General features: G+C 46.0%; 1 protein-coding gene across 1 annotated transcript in view; it reads right to left on the bottom strand.

Annotated features, from left to right (window-relative positions):
* Positions 1–21,135, bottom strand: part of med13a (mediator complex subunit 13a) — a 70,720-nt gene that overhangs the window by 7,648 nt on the left and 41,937 nt on the right. Inside the window, exons 5-21 of the mRNA XM_026183115.2 lie at positions 18,313–18,513; positions 18,007–18,201; positions 17,730–17,892; positions 16,350–16,460; positions 13,810–14,565; positions 12,478–12,694; positions 8,127–8,157; positions 7,616–7,737; positions 7,343–7,427; positions 5,919–6,130; positions 5,127–5,323; positions 2,520–3,436; positions 2,187–2,354; positions 1,502–1,725; positions 1,161–1,350; positions 423–825; positions 45–276 (exon numbers count right to left, since the gene is read on the bottom strand). Of these exons, the coding sequence (XP_026038900.1) occupies positions 45–276; positions 423–825; positions 1,161–1,350; positions 1,502–1,725; positions 2,187–2,354; positions 2,520–3,436; positions 5,127–5,323; positions 5,919–6,130; positions 7,343–7,427; positions 7,616–7,737; positions 8,127–8,157; positions 12,478–12,694; positions 13,810–14,565; positions 16,350–16,460; positions 17,730–17,892; positions 18,007–18,201; positions 18,313–18,513 (4,424 nt within the window). The remainder of the gene's footprint in view (positions 1–44; positions 277–422; positions 826–1,160; positions 1,351–1,501; positions 1,726–2,186; positions 2,355–2,519; positions 3,437–5,126; positions 5,324–5,918; positions 6,131–7,342; positions 7,428–7,615; positions 7,738–8,126; positions 8,158–12,477; positions 12,695–13,809; positions 14,566–16,349; positions 16,461–17,729; positions 17,893–18,006; positions 18,202–18,312; positions 18,514–21,135) is intronic.

The raw sequence follows: 21,135 nt of genomic DNA, 5'->3' as shown, positions 1-21,135 counted from the left end.
AAATCAAAACAACATGCAGGACCTCTCCTTTGAAATCTACTTACTTGTACAGAAACAGAATTGCGGATGTGTGGAGGCAGCGACTGAAGCATCTCAAGGTAGCAGCGTAGCAGACCCAGCGTCCACACGCTGGATTGTGCGGGCACTGGCCCCGCGCCCCTGTCCGCCTCCTCGTAGCTAAAGGGGTCCACAATGTAAACAACGATGGCAGGTGGGTACGTGACAGCGTGGGACTCCCCATCCGTGGGCACTCCCACCTTCTCTCGCTCCAAAGTGCTACAGAAAATACAAGGACTCATTTTACGCTCAGCCAACTTATTCGCTTTAGATCATAAATGCTAAACTTTATTTTTGTGCATGAAAGTGTTTAGTATTAATACTTTTCTGTTGGATGTATGAGGGCTTTTGTGTTCTGACAATACCTCTCGGGGGGCTCTGTGGGCCCCTGGGCTTGGCTGCTGGAGTTGTCCCCCGAGGCACCGGTATTCTGGGTACCAGCCTGCTGTCCCAGCTGTCCACTCTGGGGGCCGCCTCCCTGGCCCTGGCCGCCCATGCTCCCAAAGGGGGGAAAGGAGCCGGGCTTGGCAGGTATCGTGCTGCCGGTCTGGCCTGACGATGTCACGAGGTTGTTGGAGGGCGCAGAGCTGTTGGAGGGCCCGCTGCTGCTGGGAACAGTGGAGCCAGCGGCGTTCACTGAAGCCTGCTGGCTGGCTGTGCTGGAGGTGGAGTTAGATAGTTGTGTGGATGATGACTGGTTGGATGAGGGTGTGGGGCTGGGCTGCGTAAGGAGAGAGCTGTCTAATGCCTGTGATGCGAGGTATGGAGCTGCATCGAGAAACAACACAGGAAAGAAGAGCGCACATCGTTGGACTTTTATCAATAAGATAAAGCAGACTGAAAATAAAAAATGATACTCCATTTACTACTTTTCAACATCCTCCTACTCTGATCACGCTTCTTTGGAAGCTCTGCTCGCTTTCAAGCAGTCAAGGTTCTCCAGCCAGCCTTTTTATCACATAGCAATATATTAATAACTACATCAAGAGGTGTTAAAAGGTGGAAATTCAGCACCAAAGAGCTGAATGAACCATATTATCCACCAGAACAACCAGCAGCCACACAGAATCAAGCACGTGGTAGGAAATGTCAGCGTAACGTACCGAGGTTGTGGCGGCACACTTGTGCATAGAGTTTGAGCTTAGCGAAGGTGTCACTGTTGCTGCTGGCAGCCTTGAGGAACCAATCACTGACTGGCTGATCCACGGGGGTCTTGGCTCCGTTGCCACCAACAAGGACGATGCCATCAGCGTAGCCTTTGGAAATGGGCCGGTGCTGTCCCAGACGACATGACTGGAGGAAAATGGATAATGGCGGCGTGTGAAAAACAGAGTATGATACATAGATTTACTTTCATTAGTTTGATTTAGCTAAAGAAAGTGCTGAGAGTAGTTGTTGTGTGGTGACAAACTAAAGGGGCATCGTATGGACATTTAATCCTTACCTCATAAACAGCGGTGAGGTCTCTGAAGAAGGTCTTGGCACCACTGAGCAGAGCCTCGTTGTCAGGACAAACAACCAGATAGCCGATGTCCCGCTGGGAGCCGAAGGGATCCAGCAACAGCTTCTCCCAGTAGGGCAGACCAAATGGAGACAGTACCACAAAGTCATACTCATAACCCACTAAGAAGGTGGGGATGGGTAGAGGCTCCGGGGACTCGTCTGTGCCTGTGGAGGTGATGGGAAACAGGAGAAGAGTGAAGGTAAAACCAAGCGTGGGTGGAAAGAAGCCGAAAGCAACAAGAAATAAACCAAAGAGTGAAAATAGTTAACTGGTAAGCTGTCACATTCAAACTTTCACTGTGAGGTCACCCAGCAACGTGACAGCTCCTCCCAGCAGAACCACAGCAGAGGGGCTTCACCCACTACTGATGTGACAGTCTCCAGAGCTTTGCTCCCTCGAGATTCAAACGTCATCCACAACGTTTCTTAATCATCCTTATGCTACAAACTAAGGATCTGACCGGCAATTCTTTTCAGTTAGCACTTTTGCACTCAGACAAGCAAGATTCAGGGATTTTACTCAGTCTGACACCTCTTCATCTTCTGTATCAGGAAACGAAAACAGTCAATCGCTAATAGCGTCGCGTGAATAGCAGCGAGGTCTCAGAGTTTAACACGGGATTTACCGTAAGAGCCCCGTCCAGCCATCTTGTGGAACTGCTGCCAGGTGAGGGGACCCTGAACGCCCCATGATCGCACCGTCCTTTTCTTCTGGATTGCATCCTGGAGTACGGGCTGCAGGGACATCAGCACCCGCAGCACATCCTGAGAGCACAGCGCACTCACGTCCACTGCTGGAGGACAGGTGAACACAGGAGACAGAGATTCATCACAACACCAACATTACGGGGGGGGAAACAAACCATGGACTTTAAACATGGTGTTTAAAGAACAATTATTTTGTTTCTCAAAACAAAAACTATTAAAAAAGCAGGTTCTTGAAGGCGTTACGTCCTCACCATTTTGTTTGGCCCAGTTGTGCAGACAGGTGCTCTTGACCAGCGCCTCGTCCACCTTGCCACCCGACATGTTGTCCATGAACTGCCTGCCGTGCTCCATGGCCATGTAGCAGTCGCTGCGGTAGTCCCTCTCCTCTACCCGTACACATGGGGGTATAGGAGCCCCGCCTGGCCCCCGAGTCACTGCGTCATGCTCCAGAACTGAAATGGGTGAAAAGGGGTTTGTGCACTGATCCTGCAGGAGCAGAATCAGCTCGTCCGAGATATGGTCGCTTCTCCCGGCTCCATTTCTCTCCAGCGAGGAAAGCCGCAGCTCCTCGAAGCGCTTCTCTGCCTCTCTGCTGATGTCCGTGCCGCGGCCGATGATGTCCAGCTCGTCCTCCAGGAAGAGGCCCGAGCCGTTCCCATAGCGCCTGTTGACCACGGCGCTGAAGCCACAGTTGCAAAGTTTCTGGGCCTCGCTGACCGGGTCGCTCAGGTACACGCCCGCATCCGCTCCTTTGATGTTCATGTTGCACTCGCAGATGCAGCAGCTGTCAAAGTTGCAGTCCTTGAAGAGGTTCATGACCGTCTCGGAGAGGATGAGGGTGACGTAGAGGCTGTGGGCCTCGGGGATGGAGGGTACCGTGGCCGGCTCCACCGAATTCAGCGGTCGGCAGGTGGAGGGGGTTGACGCCGCTGGGGAGCAGAGGTCAGAATTCTCGTACTTGATTGAACCCTGGACGCTGGAGGGGCCACGTGGCGTGCGGGGGGTGCGAGGCGTACGTGGGGTAGGGGCGGAGAAGCGGGGGGTGGCGGGTGAGGGCAGGATGCCGGTGCCACCACTGTTACTTGGTGGAGCGCTGTTGATCATGAAAGGCGTCTGGGTTTGAGGGGTGTACTCTTGGTCCATGGTGCTGCCCACACTGGGGATGTTACTGAGAAACGCAGAGAAATTAAAGAACACAAATTAGATCCGTCTCACGTACACGAGTCCCCTGGACAGAGGGTCTAACTGCGGTGCAAAGATATGGGAGACACCACACAGTTGTATGCAAAACATGGTTCTTCTTGGGTGCCAGATCAGTAACATTCAGTACACCGCTTGAGATAACAGCATACTGCCATCCACCTGTCTTGCTGAATTTGCGAAGACAATTTGAGTAATAAGGCAGTACAATAAGGAACGCAGAGTGGGTTCAGACACATGTTTACACATGAGGGAACACGAATGCAGAAGGGAGAGACTGCGAAACAAAAAAAGGCAGCAGAGGGAGAAGACATTCAATAAACATTTCAGCAAGCGTCCCTCTGAGGTGAGGACATTTTTGGGTTTGCAAGCAACTGTGAGGAAGCAGAGGGAGACAGAGTGTGTGAGAGAGCCAGAGAAGGGTGGGGGTGGGTGAGCACATCGTGTCCCTAGCTGCATGTCGGGGGAACAGCTCCTGGCGCAGACCCATTAGAAGGAAGTCCCAGCACAACACTCTCCAGCCGGGACACAGTCGCCATGGGATGCAGATGGCAAGGCAGCACCATAGCAACAATATACAAAGTGCTTATAGACACCTCTGTCTACCCACTCAGGCTCAACTTAGCGTTCCAATAACTTAAACCAAAACCTTACTAATGTTACAGTTATTCAAATATTTAAACCAAAAACACTGACCACCTTCTTTGCTTGTTATGCTCTACATCTGCAGTCATGCTCCAGTGTACTCGAGAGAGAAATGTTCTTAAATGATCTGCATCATCAGGCGACAGTATAACCCCGCAGATGCAATTAGTTCTGCTTTTAAAAAAATGACTTCTTGTGGAAAAAACAATTTAAAAAAAAAATCAGTCAACCTTTCCAGCTGAGAAAGAGCACTTCCTGTAAGTAAAAAGCAACGCGTCTCGTATCTTTAACAACTAGCGTTTGGTCCAGTTCAGTCATTTGCTTTAAAGGGTTTTTATTATTTATAGAAAATTACATGGTTTGTTATGCAGTTTATCAATATGCATGTATTAGTCAAACACACAAAGTAAAGTAACACTGGTTAATACTGAAATAAGAAGTGCATCATTGTACAAGAGGAGCAACAGAGCCTAGATAGCAATCAGCAAACACAAAGCTAATGTGAGGGTCGACCGAAGAAAGGCAGAAAAACCAAACGGTCAGAAATAAGTTTCCATGTTTGTGTGGAAAATAGCAGAGCTGCATGTGTGTAGCCAACAGCAGCACTGACAGATCTACTATAGCCGGCACGCTGCTATGAGCAGCTAGGTGGCATGGAGCCGCTGTGGGGGCCCATCTCACCACTGCGGTTATAATCCTCGCCTTCAACCAAGAAGGCATTTTACACTCGGATCCCTGCTCCGCCTGAGGCAGCCATGCATGGGAAATTGAGCTGACTGCTAAGGTGGTGTCCAGGGATAGACCAGAGGCTGTGTGGACAGACAGAGAGCAGGGTACACACTTCCTCGCACACCACACTCAACTAGAGCCCTGAATCAGAACAATTCTTTCAAACAGGCTGACATATCTGAATTAGTTCAACTGACTGTCAAAAGACAGAGAGAAAAAAAGACCTACAGAGTCACACCTGAAGGTAAACATCCAAATAATATCACAGAAACAGAGCAGCATACCTGTCCTTGTTAAGGTAGGTCATCACAGGCACGGGGTTGAGCATGTCCCTGCCCATGGTCCAGCTGGGTCGGTAGATGCAGTCCTCTGGTACTTTGATAGGTGGGAGACACTGACTGGGCAATGTCTTCAGCGGGGCAAACATGGAGCAGCCTACAAATAGCTGACACAGCTCTGGCTTGTACACAAAAGAATAGTCCTGCAAAATGGACAGAAAATAAGGCATCACTGTGTCTGGTCCTTTGGGGGCGGGGTAGCCACAAACAAACACCCAAAAGATGAATGACAAGCATCCCAAACAAATCCTGCGGCAGCTTCTTTTCACATTCAGATATTACCTGATACACAGTTATTGTATTGACAGTTTGCATGTTCTGTTTGGACGTGCTGCAGAAAATGAAATCAGATGCATGCACAGGCAGGACATACTGGTGCTGGCCAGATCCCGTTGGCAATATTTGCATCACTAGATTACTTTGATACTGGGCCAGTTACATTTTTGTTAAAAAAGATCATTTTTCCTTATTTTCTAGTAGATGTTTTTGCACGTTTAGATCACCCTACAAGAAGAGACCTCTGAAGCACGACAGACAAGAAATTCTAAATTCTGTGCATCACAACAAAAGATTGCTGTTCTTGCTCTTGGTATCCAGCAGATTGCATTGTGGTATGGGCCCTTGATTCCGAATCTGTTTTAAAAACCAAATCCACCAATAATCACCAGCTTTGACATCTACAGTTTCTGGCAGTAAATCCTCCCTACAGAGTCAGTCAGCTGTAAGTCTCACACCCACCTTGATCTCAGATGGCTTAGGGCTACAGAAGCTCTCCTCCACCTCAATCTTGAAGTGCCCTCCTAGAGTTGAAGGGCCTTCCACTGTTGTCATGCCCGTGCTGGGATCCATGGTGCAGTACTCCTTGCTGCACATGTTCATAGGTGAGTATCCCATGATGTGCTGCTCCAGGGAGGGAGGCGTGGGAAACATCTGGATTAGATGATCTGAACCTAGAATAGAAGAACCAGAGGGTAACGATGAAGGTCAGACTGAGGCTATAACGTGTCTGAAGAGGAACAAATGCAGGAGGTTTAAGGCAAACGTCTATTGCAAGACTACTGCTGTTATCACACAGCTTACACTGGGGATACAAGTAATTATAGGTCTGTATCCTATGTTTAAACCGCACTTCACAAACCATTTAGTAAGATAGTAACTACGGAAATAGCTTCACAAAAAATGTTTCAATTTTAGCTTTAAGTGTTACTAAGCGTTCTGCCTGCTGATGCATGTTTTATGTTTCTGTAATCAAATATGACAGCCATGGTGGTGCTACAGGCAGCTATAGCTATGTGACTACCAAACCAATGAATGTCTAATTCCTTACATTCCTCTAACAGGACTATCACCCTCATGTGAGGAAAAGTTTGCATTTGCATTAGGTATTCAATGCAAGACTATTTTCAGAATTCAGCTGGGCTGTTGAAACTCAGCTGTTGCAAAGGTAGATGATAGTGAAACCAGCAGCTCCTTTTTACATGTCTCGCATTTACATAAAGATAAGTCTGCAGCAGAATCCTGGTTAAATAAATAGATGGCCACAGTATGCTGAGGGAATATCCAACAACTAACTACTTTTGCTATTGTGAGATGCATCTGGGAGACCACACACAATTTAAAGTAAAGGCCACGGCCCTGGGCTGTACATAAAACTAAAGACAACGGTTGATCTGAGACCAATTTTCCTCACAGTGAAATATACAGCATCTTTAAAAGGCTCTAGTGTCCCAGTGCTCCAACCAACACTAAGCAACAGAAACATATTTTGTTTTTGTTGCTTAGAAAATCTCAGCTGCAGCTGACCTCAGACTAACAAACCAATAACTTCCAGCAGCAGCAGGTTTCTAAGCTGTCTGGTAGCGAACAGTCACACTTTTCACCACTAGGTGGCCAAATCCAGTCTGAGCAACAACTGTGTTTGAGCTGTAAAACATGAACTTCATTTAGTGGATTAAAGGATATGAAACCTTTAACCTCAGCTGAATACCAGGCGTGGGGAATACTGTGTTTATGTCTCAGGTGGCTTCTGGCAAAACCTCAGTGTATAATTCTTAATTTTCAGGGGCCTCACAGGTGCGACCAATCTGATTCTACATCTGTGTTTGGAGCCTAGGGAGGCATGGCACAAGAGAGACAGTGGTGGGAGACTGAGCGATACATACAGGGTACAGGATCCAAGATGGATGATTTGTTTTCCTTGTTGCCAAATATCCCGTCCGTTCCATTCACCGGTCGCCTGGAACCCGGCTGTAGGAGGGAGAGGGACGAAAAAGAATAAAACACCTGATTAAGTCGGTATTTTTGAGTCAGTAAATATAGCTATTAATTCATTCCTGGTATTAGTCACACACAAATGGCTTGTAAATACCAGAGGTACCACTGCTCTGGCACAAAAGTGAAACACACACAAAACCACACTCAAGATCTCTACTGACCGCCAGCTCATCCTCATCTGAGTTGAAGAGGTTGTCCAGGTCGTTGATGGACACCACCAGGTCCGTCTCGTGGATGAGGCTGGTGGAAGTCACGCGGTTGTGAGGCGCTGCACGCTGAGGGTCTGCGCACACAAACACTGCTGTAAATACTTCTCTCTTTCCACAAGTAGACGGCGGCTGTTTGAGAATCCACTGAAGGCAGCAACGTTGCTCTGAGCTGTGATCGTTTCGTTAGAATTCTCCAAAAATTCAATTAGTGAAATGCTTTCAGCATGACAAATCTGTTATATGAGATTTAAATTAAAAGTAATTGAGAATGAATGTTACTTATTTGGTAAATTAATTTCTATTGACATATTGGAAATGTAGCTAACAGGTTTCAGTCACTGTGGTGGCTCGCCAAAATCCATCTGAATACTAAAATGAAAAACGCTGGAGTTACTATGTCGGTCTTCTGAGAGCAACAGTACAACTGAGTGTGTTGGGGTGATGCTGGAAACAGGCTGCTTACCATCTGATGGGCCGGTCCCTCCATCCTCACCCTGTGAGAGAGAAAAGAGATTGGCTGCTTAGAACAACACAAACACTGAACTGTTACTGACACGCTGTTTCATAGCTTCATTAAACAATATTCTCAAATTAAATTGCACCGATATCAATGAAATTCTCACACAACTGCATGGTTATAGGCGTGTCAAATCTTTTAAGCCCAAAACTGTGATTCAGAAAATGTACAAATAAAGTTGATGAACTACAAAAACACAAAGAGAACCATTTCAAAAGCCACATGCTACCTTATCCAATCAATGTGCAAAATAATTCAACCTATCAATAACAAAAGTACAGTGAGAGAGGCAGACAAACGGGGAGCAGTAGATTCTCGTGTCTGCTGAGGCAAATAAGATTTCCAGTGCAGCCCAGAGTGAAATCACGATCCAAGGAATGGCCTGTTAGGCTCCTACACAGACATCGATATCTGGGAGGCCTGGCCTTCTGTGCCAGCGTGCTCTTGTGGCGTGTTGTGTGTACACTGTGTGCTGAGCAGTTTGAGAGGGGAACAGCAATGTTATGTCCCGGCCATTGATTTCATTACGCTCCAGGGTTTTCTCTGAGTAACGCAGGCTTTAATCTGTCTCCCTTAGAGGCCCAATCCAGGGCAGCGCACAACATCCCCACCAAGGCTGCAATCTATAGGCGGCAAAGACACCTTAACCCCTTATCAATAGCGTAGCCTTGGGTGGGAAGGTGTGTTAGCATCTGGCAAAAGACTCGAAAGCAGCCCAGCTTTCTTCTCCGTCTCACAAGACGAGTCGCCAGTAAGTGATTTAATAGTCTGATGAGCAGTAAATATGTCTGACTCGACAAATAAGCGTTATTAAAATAATGACTTAATCTCACATTAAGATTTAATTTGACACAGTAAAGTTAACCTTCACAGGCAGATTCTGAAGGTTTAGATTAAATATGTGGCACTCCATACTGTACAGTAATGCCACTGTTTTGCACATGTCTCAACTCTTTATATTTTTATGTATTTTATTTATTGTTTACTCTATTTAATTTGTAAAATATGTGTACACACACACACACACACACACACAGAAAAATATTTAGTATACACATCCAGAAATGCATATACTATTATATATTGTACATATATTTATTAGTTTCAGATGTAGCCATTCTTGTATTTTGCTTGTTTACATTATTGTATTTTGCACAACTCTGTTGCTTGTGAAGCTCGCACACAAGAATTTCACTAACATGTGCTGTACCAATGTACCTGCACATGTGATGTGACAATAAAAGTGATTTGATTTGAGGTAGGAGGTGAAATTCATTGCAGCTACAACGATGAATGACTCAAGGGGAAAAAACAACAACAAAAACAAACCGAAAGACAACAAAATTATTAGTTTAAGAAATAACCAGTGCACGCTCACACGCAGAGCATGTGGTGGATGTGCACACACAAAGTAAAGCAGACAGACAGAGGGAGAGCTCCACTGCACACAGTGCTCTTAAGAGACTTCACTCCACCGAGAGCTGCCTTCACCCTCACATTTCTGCACACATCGGGGGCGTGCAGCGGGGTCGTAACCAGACAGAAGAGAAGGAAAATAGTTGAGTGCGCTTTTTAAGGCTCAACGCTTCAGTGAGTCGGGTTTGTGGCACTGTGACGTCCCGCTGGGGACGGGGACACAAACATCGAATCTCCCTTTCAAAATCGTACCAGCCAACAGGTGGCCCTTCTCTGGAACCGAAGCTAAAAGCCGCAGAGGCGGAAGCAGAGCAGGAGAACACAGCGAGGAGGGGAAGGAGGAAGAGGGCAGATCAAATAGGAAAAACACAACAACTCAAAGGAAATTGGAGAGGCTAACTATTTGGTGTTCCTTTGGGCGCAAACAACAATAGTGATTCAGGAATGGTTTCCTGCTCATTTAGACTTTGGCAGTGAAAGCGGATGCATGCAGAAAGTGGTTGCCCTGTTATTTTTAGTGCAGCGTTGCTGAGGATGCGGATGGCCTATTTTCTAACTCGCCTGCTCCCGGATCTTAAAATCAGCCCTCTTGTCCCTTTTTCACCCCAGGCAACTAAGTGAAAGACGGCTTGGAATAAAGCGGTGATGCTCAAAAAGGCTTCGCACCAACACGCCTTCTTCAAACTGTTACTGCAGCTTTCTGTAATATAGCCGATGGACTGCGGCTACAAGAGCAACTAAAAGCAGCCAAACCGCCTCGCACAGCTGTTTTCTAAGCAGGTAAACCAGCATTAAAACTAGCTGGACTTCAAGGTGACAAATCCACAGATAAATCACGATAAAAGTCTCACGTGATAATCTGCCTTTGACAGGAATATCTGCTGACTCAGGTTTATAATCATTATGATGATCAGAGGAAAGCAGCTAAGCACATTTAATCCTCAAACATGCCTCGACTATTTATATTTAATGTCACTTCATGCAGTTTTTACTCCTCATTTATATTAAAGCTGCAGTTACAAGTTGTTTAGAATAAAATGAATTTATATTAAAACCAACAAGGAATTTTCTTTTTTGGAACAAGTCCTTTTTACATGGGATCAGTGCGACTGGGAGACTTCATGGGATTTACAAACTACCAGCAACATTTGTGTGTTTTGCGACACTTTCACGGAGATAAGCAAAGTCTGAAATTTGGCGCTAAACAACTACAAGCTGCAGACATAATATTGTGCTAAATAAGCTGGGCCTGTGAAAAGAGTGCACGCTACCCATTAGGGCTGCACGATTAATCGTTAGAAAATCGCGATCTCGATTCATACTTATGTGCGATCTCATTTCTAAATGACAACGATTAAAAAAAAAAAAAAAAAAGACGACGACGACTGTACCGCATTTTGATCCGGGACGTACTCTGCATGAAAACAAGCGCTCACTCTTCCTGCTCAACAAATGACAAGGGCGGAGCCTTATACCACGTGATACAGAAGCTGTGCCGTGTGATGCTAAAATTAGCAGGGAAACAACAACGGAGAGCACGTCAGGGATGACGAGAAAGTGACAGGAGAAAATCCGTCCCGGTCAACCACCCAAACATCAATAACGGGAACCTTATACAGCGCTTCCCTATACCCGTCGACCTCCCGCAGGCACAAAGAAATTACGGAGGCTATCACTTATCACCTGACCAAAGATATGGCTCCATCAACACTGTGCAAAACGAGGGATTTAGGAAAATGATCAACACCCTAGACAAACGCTACACAGTGCCGTCCCGCAACTATTTTTCTATTGTTGCACTACCTGCTCTATACACGCAGCGTCGAGCAACGGTGGAGACGGAATTTCAAGCAGGACAACAACAAAACGTGAGACATTTGTTATTTTTATGTTTATTTATTGTTTTTATGTTCAGTCTCAACTGTTATGAAGTTGATGTGCAGTTAATAAGTGCAATAAATATTTATACTGGAAAAGAGAATCGTGAGAGAATCGTGATCTCAATTCTAAGCCAAAAAATCGTGATTCTCATTTTATGCTAAATCGTGCAGCCCTACTACCCATCTCATCTCCCATAATCATTTACGCTTTATCTGTGAATAGATCTCCAGTCTGTGCCCACCTGACTTTGTAAGTGTAAACTTTCATTTTTTCACCAGCACAGCAGCCATAAATCTCACAAAGGAAAAGAGACTGATGGGAAATGTAGTGAAGACAACAACGACAAAAAAAGAAAAACACCAAAATCATAACGATGTTCAGGACATGATCATTCCCCTCTGCATTTTCACCTTACAAACTATTAGTACAACGTGCTGTCAGTGTCCCTGTCCTGTGCAAACAGAGCTCAAGACACAAATATGGAGACAAGAAAGTGAGTAAATGATAATAACAGGATGTTGTGGATACTGTGCTGGTCACAGTTAGCGGTTCTATTTTAGATCTAGATTGCAACAGTTACAATTATAACTGTAAAGATTACTGTTACACAAATAAGCAATTTGATCTAAATCAGAGAATGAAGACCATCCAATAAATGGCACATGGCAGAGCTGGTTTGCAGCGTACCTTGTGGGTGACTTGTGCAAAAGGTAATTTTGCATTCACAGAAAGTGACACTTTTTCAGTTCTGAAAATGTTGCAAAATCTATTCTGAATGCATCTAAATAAAGTAATGGACATATAGGAGAAAATGTAATAGAGAGCAGGCAGAGCTTACAGCTTACTGTCTGATGTTCTTGTCAGAAGAACAATAAGCAAAAGGGGCCATTTTTACAGCAAGGTCGGCATAATGCATCCATTACAGCGCGCAGTAAAGCCGTATGAATATCCTGCTAACAGCTGAGGAGCATTCCTCGCTCCTCCACTTGGCTGGCCTTACCTTGTGTTTCTTTCCTGGCTCCCGCTCCCCGCCTGACTTATCCTTCTTGTTGGAAAATGTGAACTTGACATCTCCTTCCTCAAAGGCGTAGGGGTCGACCTCAGGCTCGTGATCTCCATCTGTTACAGCAGCAGCAAGATGCTGGTTCCTCCTGGCTCGATACATCTGCACGCGTTCTTCGGAAACCTTGAGTGGCCATTTAGACGTAGACATCACCCTGGATAGGGGATAAAAAACGCAGTGACTCCTAGTGTTTAATGTAAAGATCTTCATAAAGTAGCAGTCTAACTGATGATTGCGATTGTGTGTGAACAGGGTGAGAGAAGAACACTGCCCCATCTGCTCTGTTTTGGTGTGACATCATGTACCAGTGTTTTTTACTGGAGTTACAGAAATGGCAGTGACTGCAACTGGTTCCGACAGCCGTCATGCAGAAGAAGCCTCCTGTTTGCTGTCAGACAATTACATTTCTGCTGGCTTTATGAGAACACGGTGGCTCTGACACACAGAACTATCACCTGTTGCATCACTCATCAAAAACTCTTCTGTAGCTCGGACTCTGGCCTACGTGTTCATCATATGTAACAGCCCGGGACGACACGGAGAAGAAGGCGTTATCCTTGGCCTTCCCTGCCAGCAACAACTGTGTTTTTCTGTCCTCCTATCACGCCTGTCCAGCTTTGATGCAAGGTGATGGGTGTGCAGTGACCTGGGTCACAGCTTAGCCAATATTCAGAGCTGTAGCTGGGGGGATTACAGCTAGGATAGGCCATCCAAGTGGCCGGCCCCACTCAGGACTGCATAACTTCCCTGATAATTCCCTCTCTGGCCACCCTGGTCTTCACCCTGGACCCTTCATGCTGCCACTATCTGTGATACCTCACTAGCAGCTGCAGCTCAGTCAAATGCTCTCTAGAACCTGCTAAACTGATAACCAGCAGATAGTACTTTTATCAGCTCCACCTCTATTACAATAGCAGTGTTTTCTCTTTATCCAACTCCATCATTACTCTCTCCCTCATTGCTCTCTTGTGCTTGTGTGAAGGAATCACTGAGTAGTGCTAGCCCTGCATATTGGTGATGTATGAAGTCAAAAGGTCACAAAGCTGTGTGTAGCTAAGTGTTACACTGAACAGGAGGAATAGGAGGGGCAGCAAGGGTGAGGAAAGAGGAGGCAGATGTGTTATTATTTTTTTAAACTATTTTTTTCTGGGCTGTTGAAAGTGCTTCAAAGCGGCTCACTGGCACCGTATACAAAGTAGGAAAGCTGGGATAGCTGGCTTTCCCAAACAGAGGCCACTGAACGGGGACTGAAGTGTAATTGCCACTCACTCTGTGACCGACACCAGGTTGTCTTGTGATGCGGCTGCCTCCTCTCTCAACTTGTCTCCAGGCAGCAGCGGCGTGGGCAGCTCGGCTTCTTTCCTTCGGGGTAAGTTGAATAACCTCCATGGTGCGTGGGAGCTGTCGTCCTCCAGGTTGATCGCTGCACCCACATACACGGTAGGCTCAGGAGGCTCGGAGTAGGCTGAGGTTCCGGGGTGGGGGTTGGGTTGATGGGATTGGAAGTGCTGATTCAGAGCCTCTGGCCCTCCTTGCTCCTCGCTGCTACCCTTCACCCCGACCAGGCAAGCTTCCGGCTGCGGCTGGTAAAAGTGTTGGCTATTGGGGGTCGAAGGGTTCTTCATGCCCTCCCCTGACTCCTCACTGCGTTCACAGGGGTGGGGACTAAGTGGTGGGGGCTGAGGGGAGTTGGCCTGTTCTGATGGCCCAGTGCTAACGCCCCCACTGTGGAGCTGGGGGGCTTTTTGGATGGCAGATACATCTGCAGAGCGAATACTAGGAAATCTTGCTCCATCCTGACTCCTCAGGGCCAACCTTTGTCCAGCTGTTGCTTCTGTGTCTATGGAGGCTTCGTCGCTGGCCAGGCTGCGATGATGGAAGGGTGTCTGGGGTCTTTTCTGCTGCTTGTCACCCTTCTCTGGCTTCTCTCCTCCAGTTTTGTGCTTGGTCGGAGGTTGGGATGGCTGGCCAGCTGACTGAGGCTGGCCCGTGTTATTGGCTGTTCGCTGCTTAACTAATTTGTATCTGCAGGAGAGCAAAAACAGGGAAATGCAGTGAGACCGTGACGTACTGATGACAAGGAGCAAAACACTCGCACATACAGAGAGTCTTTTACGAGAAGTTGTGCAGCTCGTGTGAAACTTCCTTTTAAGCCATCGCATCCGTTGCTCTTATAAAACATCAATTAGCCCAATTATGCTCACGAGCAACAAGGCAGCACCGCCCCCCAAATTTATCCCAACACAATTAGCAGAGAACACTTCACGGATCAGCTCCAGAGTAAAGCTGTAACAGCTAAACCACAAAGGCTAATGCATAGTCATACATTTTTTAATTATTCACAGTCAAACTGATGGCATGAAAAAAAATCATCTTCTAAAACATCAATATTGTATTTTCCTCAGACAGCCAAACAGAAATTAATGAAGCACATTCACAGAGTGCTGTCAGAAGAAAAGACACAAAATATATGCAGGATTCACCAGGGCCATGACCTGCTAGAACACCCACCTCACCAAAGCCCCTCTCCCGTACCTCACCTTGGTATCACCTGGCTCCTACATCCCATCAGACACGTTTCAAAGAAAAATAGTCTGAGGTCATCTTTTACCCTCCGTTTTGACGGCTCAGCACTCACGCTGCAAGCAACACTTACACATCAGTGTCCCTCTTTAATAAGCAGGCTTTGTGTGTGACCTCGCATTCAGCTGTCAACATAAACAGACACGTATGGCTTCCATCTACAAAACAAAGCTAATGGACAGTAAAACTGGCAACGCACAGCTTCCCATTTATGTGCTGCCAAAGAGTTGGGTGCTTTCCAACAAATTAACATGCTCCAGCTGACTGGCCCAATTCACTCTGCTCATCTGCAGTCCAAGGTGCACGAGCCCGGTGCAGAGGATTCCCCAAACACGCACACAGATCCACTTTAGATAGCGCTTCATTATCAACCACAAAGCAGGACTTTCTTTCAGTTGGTTTGGACTTCTGACAAAACCAGTCAAGCATCCAGGCATAGAGTATACTGGTTAGATGTGCAGACTGGAGTGGTCAGGCTTGCGTTTCAGCGGATTAAACAGCTGCCTGTATCTGCAGTTTATCAGGAGGCAGAGAAGATGATGATCATGGGACGCAGACATAGCAGCATGCTGTTTACGATGATCTAAAAACTGTCATTAAATAAAATGTGATAGACAAGAATGTCTATATATTAACCAGAGAGGACAAATATTAACCGTCTGCAGGCATAAGCAAACAAAGAATAGCATTTACAAGGTGTTAGACTACTGCATGCAAAATGATATTAATGCATATGATGGGTGTGTTATTTTATCCTAAATAAATACAGAGGAGGTTGTTCAGTGAGGACTTTATAAGGACAGCTGGGCTGATTCAGACTGATAAAACACCAGGGCAAACACATGATCTGAGCTTATTTGTTCACATTAACAACACACATTCCATTTACCACCCTCAACAGCTACATCAGAGGTCAAACTATTCTTTCCGCCTGAAATCACTCCAGTCAGTGCGGGAATAAAAACGTCCGACTTACAGAAACACACAAGCCAGCAGAGGTTTCAGCCCCGCCACGGCTGTCGCTTACACAAAATAGTGATAAATTGAAAAATGTGAAGAATAATATGCTTGTCAAAGTCCAGACGCAGATGTAACTTGCAGATATTTTGCTGAGTACGGCCCTCTGCGCCGGTGTTCAAAGCCCTGTGGACTCCATGTAACCTCTTTGAAATGTCTTTGAGCGCACACATATGAGCAATACCTGTGTGAACTGCACATCGACTGACCTCGAACAGCTGCAGTACGACCTCTGTGAAGACTCCACAAAATCCCAGGTTCCCACTTTCTCACTTGGCTCCTCCTCGCAGGTACCGTTGGTTGCAGCTGGAAACTTTCGCCTAGGGAGTTCAAATAAATAAATAAAAAGTCGAAATGAAATTCTATTGAGACTTTTCAATTTCCCCAATTCTTTCAAGCAGCATTTATGTGAACAGCCCCATCCACTTTTGATGCCATTTTTCTTTCACATACAGCAGCGATTGGTAAAAGCTTTGAGCCACGGCTGATTTTATCACCCTCCTTGGAGCGGTAATGGTTTGGCTGACAGCTAACGATAGGCAACGTTTTGTGCTTGGTCAAGAGGCAACAGATCCCAAGGTGCACCCAACGTGTCAGAGTCACTGCTGTAGAATAATAAAAACAACCCAAGGCCTAAAACTTTAAGCTATTACTTGACTACCGACATTTATATCTGTCCGGTTTTCTTCAGAACTCAGAGTTTAATCAATAATAAAAAGCAGACAGAAATGTAGCAGAATAATTCATCTATGTCTGTGCAAGTAATGTGGTTATTTATGATATTTCTAATTAATATCAAATAAGCAATAATCAGATCTTCAGTTTTATCTACATTTTATATACGTATATAAACACAACTCGCTGTAATACACACTCAGTATTTCTGTACAGAGGTAACTGCTCCTCTTATCCTGCCAGAGGTTTCTTCCTGTTCATCACATATATTGAAATAATATGTTTTTAACCAGGAATGATCAGTGACCATGTTTGTACCAGTTAATGCACGGGTCTAGATTGATTTTGCTAAAGCATATAGTTGGATCAGGTGACCCTGAATCCTTAGTTATGCTGCAATAGGTGTAGGCTGCTGAGGGATTCCCATGATGCACTGGGTGTTTCTTCTTCACTCACTGTGTTAACAGACCTCTCTGCACTGAATCACACTTGTTATTAATCTCTGTCTCTCTTCCACAGCATGTCTTTATCCTGTCTTCCTTCTCTCACCCCAACCAATCACAGCAGATGACCCCGCCCCTCCCTGAGCCTGGTTCTGCCGGAGGTTTCTTCCTGTTAAAAGGGAGTTTTTCCTTCCCACTGTCGCCAAGTGCTGCTTATAGGGGGTCATATGATTGTTGGGTTTTTCTCTGTATGTATTATTGTAGGCTCTACCTTACATTATAAAGTGCCTTTGGTGCTGTGTAAATAAAATTAAATTGAATTTACTGTCAAATATTTTCCCATAATCATACGGTGAAGACAAACAAGTCTGATTGAGAGCAAAGCCAATGTAACCGATAGGTGATGCATCCATTACGGCATACCTAGTGGCAGTTTTCATGTTTAAGCACTCTGCACAATGTCACACGTACTTGTTCTGGGCTCTGTTGATATTGCACTCTTGCCAGACACGCTCCACCATCTGACTGGCTAGCCGGCGTGGAATCTTTCCTCCGTGGTGACTTGTTCTGTCCACGCTAAACGCATCAGATGATGAAGGCATCTTAACCCACTTCTGAGCCGAGTGAGAGTCCACTGGGGAAGGAAAGAGGAAGGTTAACAGACCATTTGACAAAAGATGACAAATTCTTCCAGTCATGTTAAGAGAAATCCTCAACTTAGGACTCAGCAGGAGTCTTATGTCTTTACCTGTCTGCGCCTCTTCGGGTGATGTGGGAGGGGTGAGTGTCACCAAAGACATGGCGGGCTCTCGCTGGGAAGCAGGCACTTGGTGGCCACCCGAGTAGACGGCAGTGCAGTGGGAGGACCCCACAGGGGTCACAACAGGGATGTCTGACTGGGGTACCAGCACCAGGCAGGCTGGGTACACCATACGCACACCACCTGAACCAAAACATGCAAAAAGTTCAGGATCACAAATCAGTCAAACTAAACTAGAAACTCTACACGTGAAAAAGGTATTCTTAAGATTGTGGATTCAAAATAAATACTGACCAACGAGGACCTCAACAGAGGCCAGAGATTCATCCTCCCAGTCCATGTCCTCTACTTTGTCCTCTGACACGTTCTCCTTGGCACTGGGACTGATGGGATAGAACTGGTTCCACTCCTCAATCAGCTTCTGGGTAGGTGGGTCTGACATCTTAAAGGACTGGCCAGTCAGTGTTCCATTTAGACCAAATGGACTCAGGATCACTAAAAAGGGGGAGGAAGGAAAAGCAGCAAGAAGGAAAGAGTCAGCATAACTTTGGGAATCTTCCATTCTGCATCACATCTTCCACAACTACACTTAAAAACTAGTTCGTGTTTTCCCATTACATCCTGGTCCCTTTTTTCTCTAAATCCATACCACTTGCGATTCCTTTCCTGTCTGTTCTTATTGTCGCTAAATTCTTCACATCATTCATCTCGTCTTTCTTTGTACATGTGTTTTCCTTTCATTGTCATTCTGCCATCTCTGGACGAATCAGGAGCGCTCTGACCTTTCCAGACGCCAATTATTGAGAAGCAGCAGCCTCTCAGAGCCCATAAACAGAGGCTTATAAAAGGGGCCAGTCCTTGGCAAACACACTTGACCTCACAGACATATGAGAGTGGCAGAGAGAGCCCATCAGTCAGCTTACAGAACAGACCAACATCCATCAGCCAAATGCAGATAGCACCATAAACTAACATGCATAATGCATACGTATGAGCACAGAAACCAACTGGAAACATGCACACACACACACACACACACCATCTTGCTATGCATCCATTCTCCTTTCTCTTTGTCTATTATGCATTGAAATGTGGAAAGGGGGGTATAATGGTTCTACGAACAGACTGGCTTGGTGGGTGTGTGAGTGAGCATTTGTTAATGTCCCTCTCTGCTCTGCCTTCCTAGTATGTCATTACTAGACTCGATGGCCTCTGTCCCCAGGTATTGATTGAGCGGCTGGACTGCAGAACAGCTTTCATGATAGGAAAATGGCAGGAGACAATGGAAAAAAAGGAGAGGGTAGAAAAAGAAAGCCTGTGTGCACAAATAGTCTTTCCAGGAAAGAGCCTGGAGCTTTGAGCATGTGCAGATAAAGTCCCATTTATGTTCAGTAGGTTATTGGAAGCAGCCATTTAACACATTTCTATTAAGCAATTTTTAAAAACCTATATGTTAGCTTTTAATAGCAGGATCGAAGTGACCCACCTGAGTAAACACACGAGGGGCAAAAAATGATCGAGGAGGTTAAAAAGCAGTTACAATGAATCATTAACTTCAGCTCTTTGCATCAAAAGCTTCCAACTGTGGACTTATCATGAAGGAGCAACAGGAAACAAGAACAATCACATGCTGTGGCAGGTTTGGTTGCAAGCGGATCCTTTTAAATACCGCGTGGAGAAACGGAAAAGGCTCAGGAGCAACCACAGAGGGCAGCAGGCTGTACACCTAACTTCTGGACAAGATGAACAGCTGCTTCCTGTTTCAGTGAAACTTGAAGTCACACCCTGATTATCCTCACTTTTGACTGGCAATCCAAGTTTGTTTTTGGTACAACTTTAAACAGATTCACTTGCTGCTCTTCTGTTGTGCTTCTGACAAAGTCGGGGCTCAAAGAATTCTGCAGCATTTAACCGCACTTGCTTTTACAAGCCAACCATGCCCGTTATCAAACTGACCAGGGCTGAAATCTTAAGGATTACAACTTTAAACGACACTGTTTGGACACAAAGGGAAAAAAGTGACAAACAGATCCGACACTTCGGGATATTTCAAGGACGGCGCTGGCAGGTGGCAGTGGGAGATAAGTAGCACTGCAGCAGATTGGAAGCAATGTTGAGCTTCACCAGACAAAGTCAGGTGACTTGGAGGAATAATGTTATTTTGGTTTTTTACTGTCAAATGAACCTCAGAGCATTTAAAAAAAAGAAAGAAGCTATAAAAACACGTCATCTAGACGCGAGCCCCGAACGCCCCTCGGCGTACTGTTTCGCTTCAGCCTACAGAACGCACTACCTCAGCGAAAACAACCCAACAGAGAGAAGAACAAAAGGTTATTTACGTTGAGATGCACGACAACATCCAGCTATGGACGATCACATTAACCTTGATTAAATTCAGCCCTGCTCCTTTTCTGCACTTCTTGCTGTGCGCACACGCGCTCGTAAGACCTCGGGCCAATTGTGGAGGAGAGATCAAATTCAGCACAATTATGGAAATGGTTTACCCCCCTCCCCCTGATCGCCACCGCACCTCATCCTCCCCTCTCTCGAGCTACCCCTCCTGCCCCTCTCTCTGGCTGTGAGTCCATCTCTGGTTCCCTGAAGACATGTCAAATGTGCTCAGATCAGTGTAATGGGCTGAGAGTTCATTACATTCACTCTGCGCCCTTTTATGAGGTCACATCCTGGAGAGGTCTGCCCGCCAGAGCGCTCTGCCGCGCAGTAAACCAAGCTGGCAGAGGTGAGTGGGGGGGCGGGGGGGGGGGGGGGGGCGGATAGATGGATAAAGGGGGATGGAAGTCAGGCCTTTCTCGGTGCTATGCTTGGTTAGCCAGGAGGATACACACTGCGGCGGTGAAAACGCACACCTGCACACAGACACACACGCTCTCACAGTAGAGACAGGTGTACGCATCAGTTTCACATAGCTGGGCTGCATGAGGGTGTTTCCAATGCTACAAAAACGAATGCATCATTCTAATAAACTGCTCCTGTGGATCACTTGTATGAGCGTACTCAGCAGCATTATCACTCAGTGAAAAGAGAAGAGGTGTCAGTGTGCATCTCTGAAAACCTTGAGCCCTCAATTACCTGACCAGGATGGAAACTCGGCGAGAT

Source organism: Astatotilapia calliptera, chromosome 10, assembly GCF_964374335.1.
Source record: "Astatotilapia calliptera chromosome 10, fAstCal68.1, whole genome shotgun sequence".
Lineage (NCBI taxonomy): Eukaryota > Metazoa > Chordata > Actinopteri > Cichliformes > Cichlidae > Astatotilapia > Astatotilapia calliptera.
Note: the sequence above shows the minus strand (reverse complement) of the source record. Positions and strands in the feature narration are given on the sequence as shown.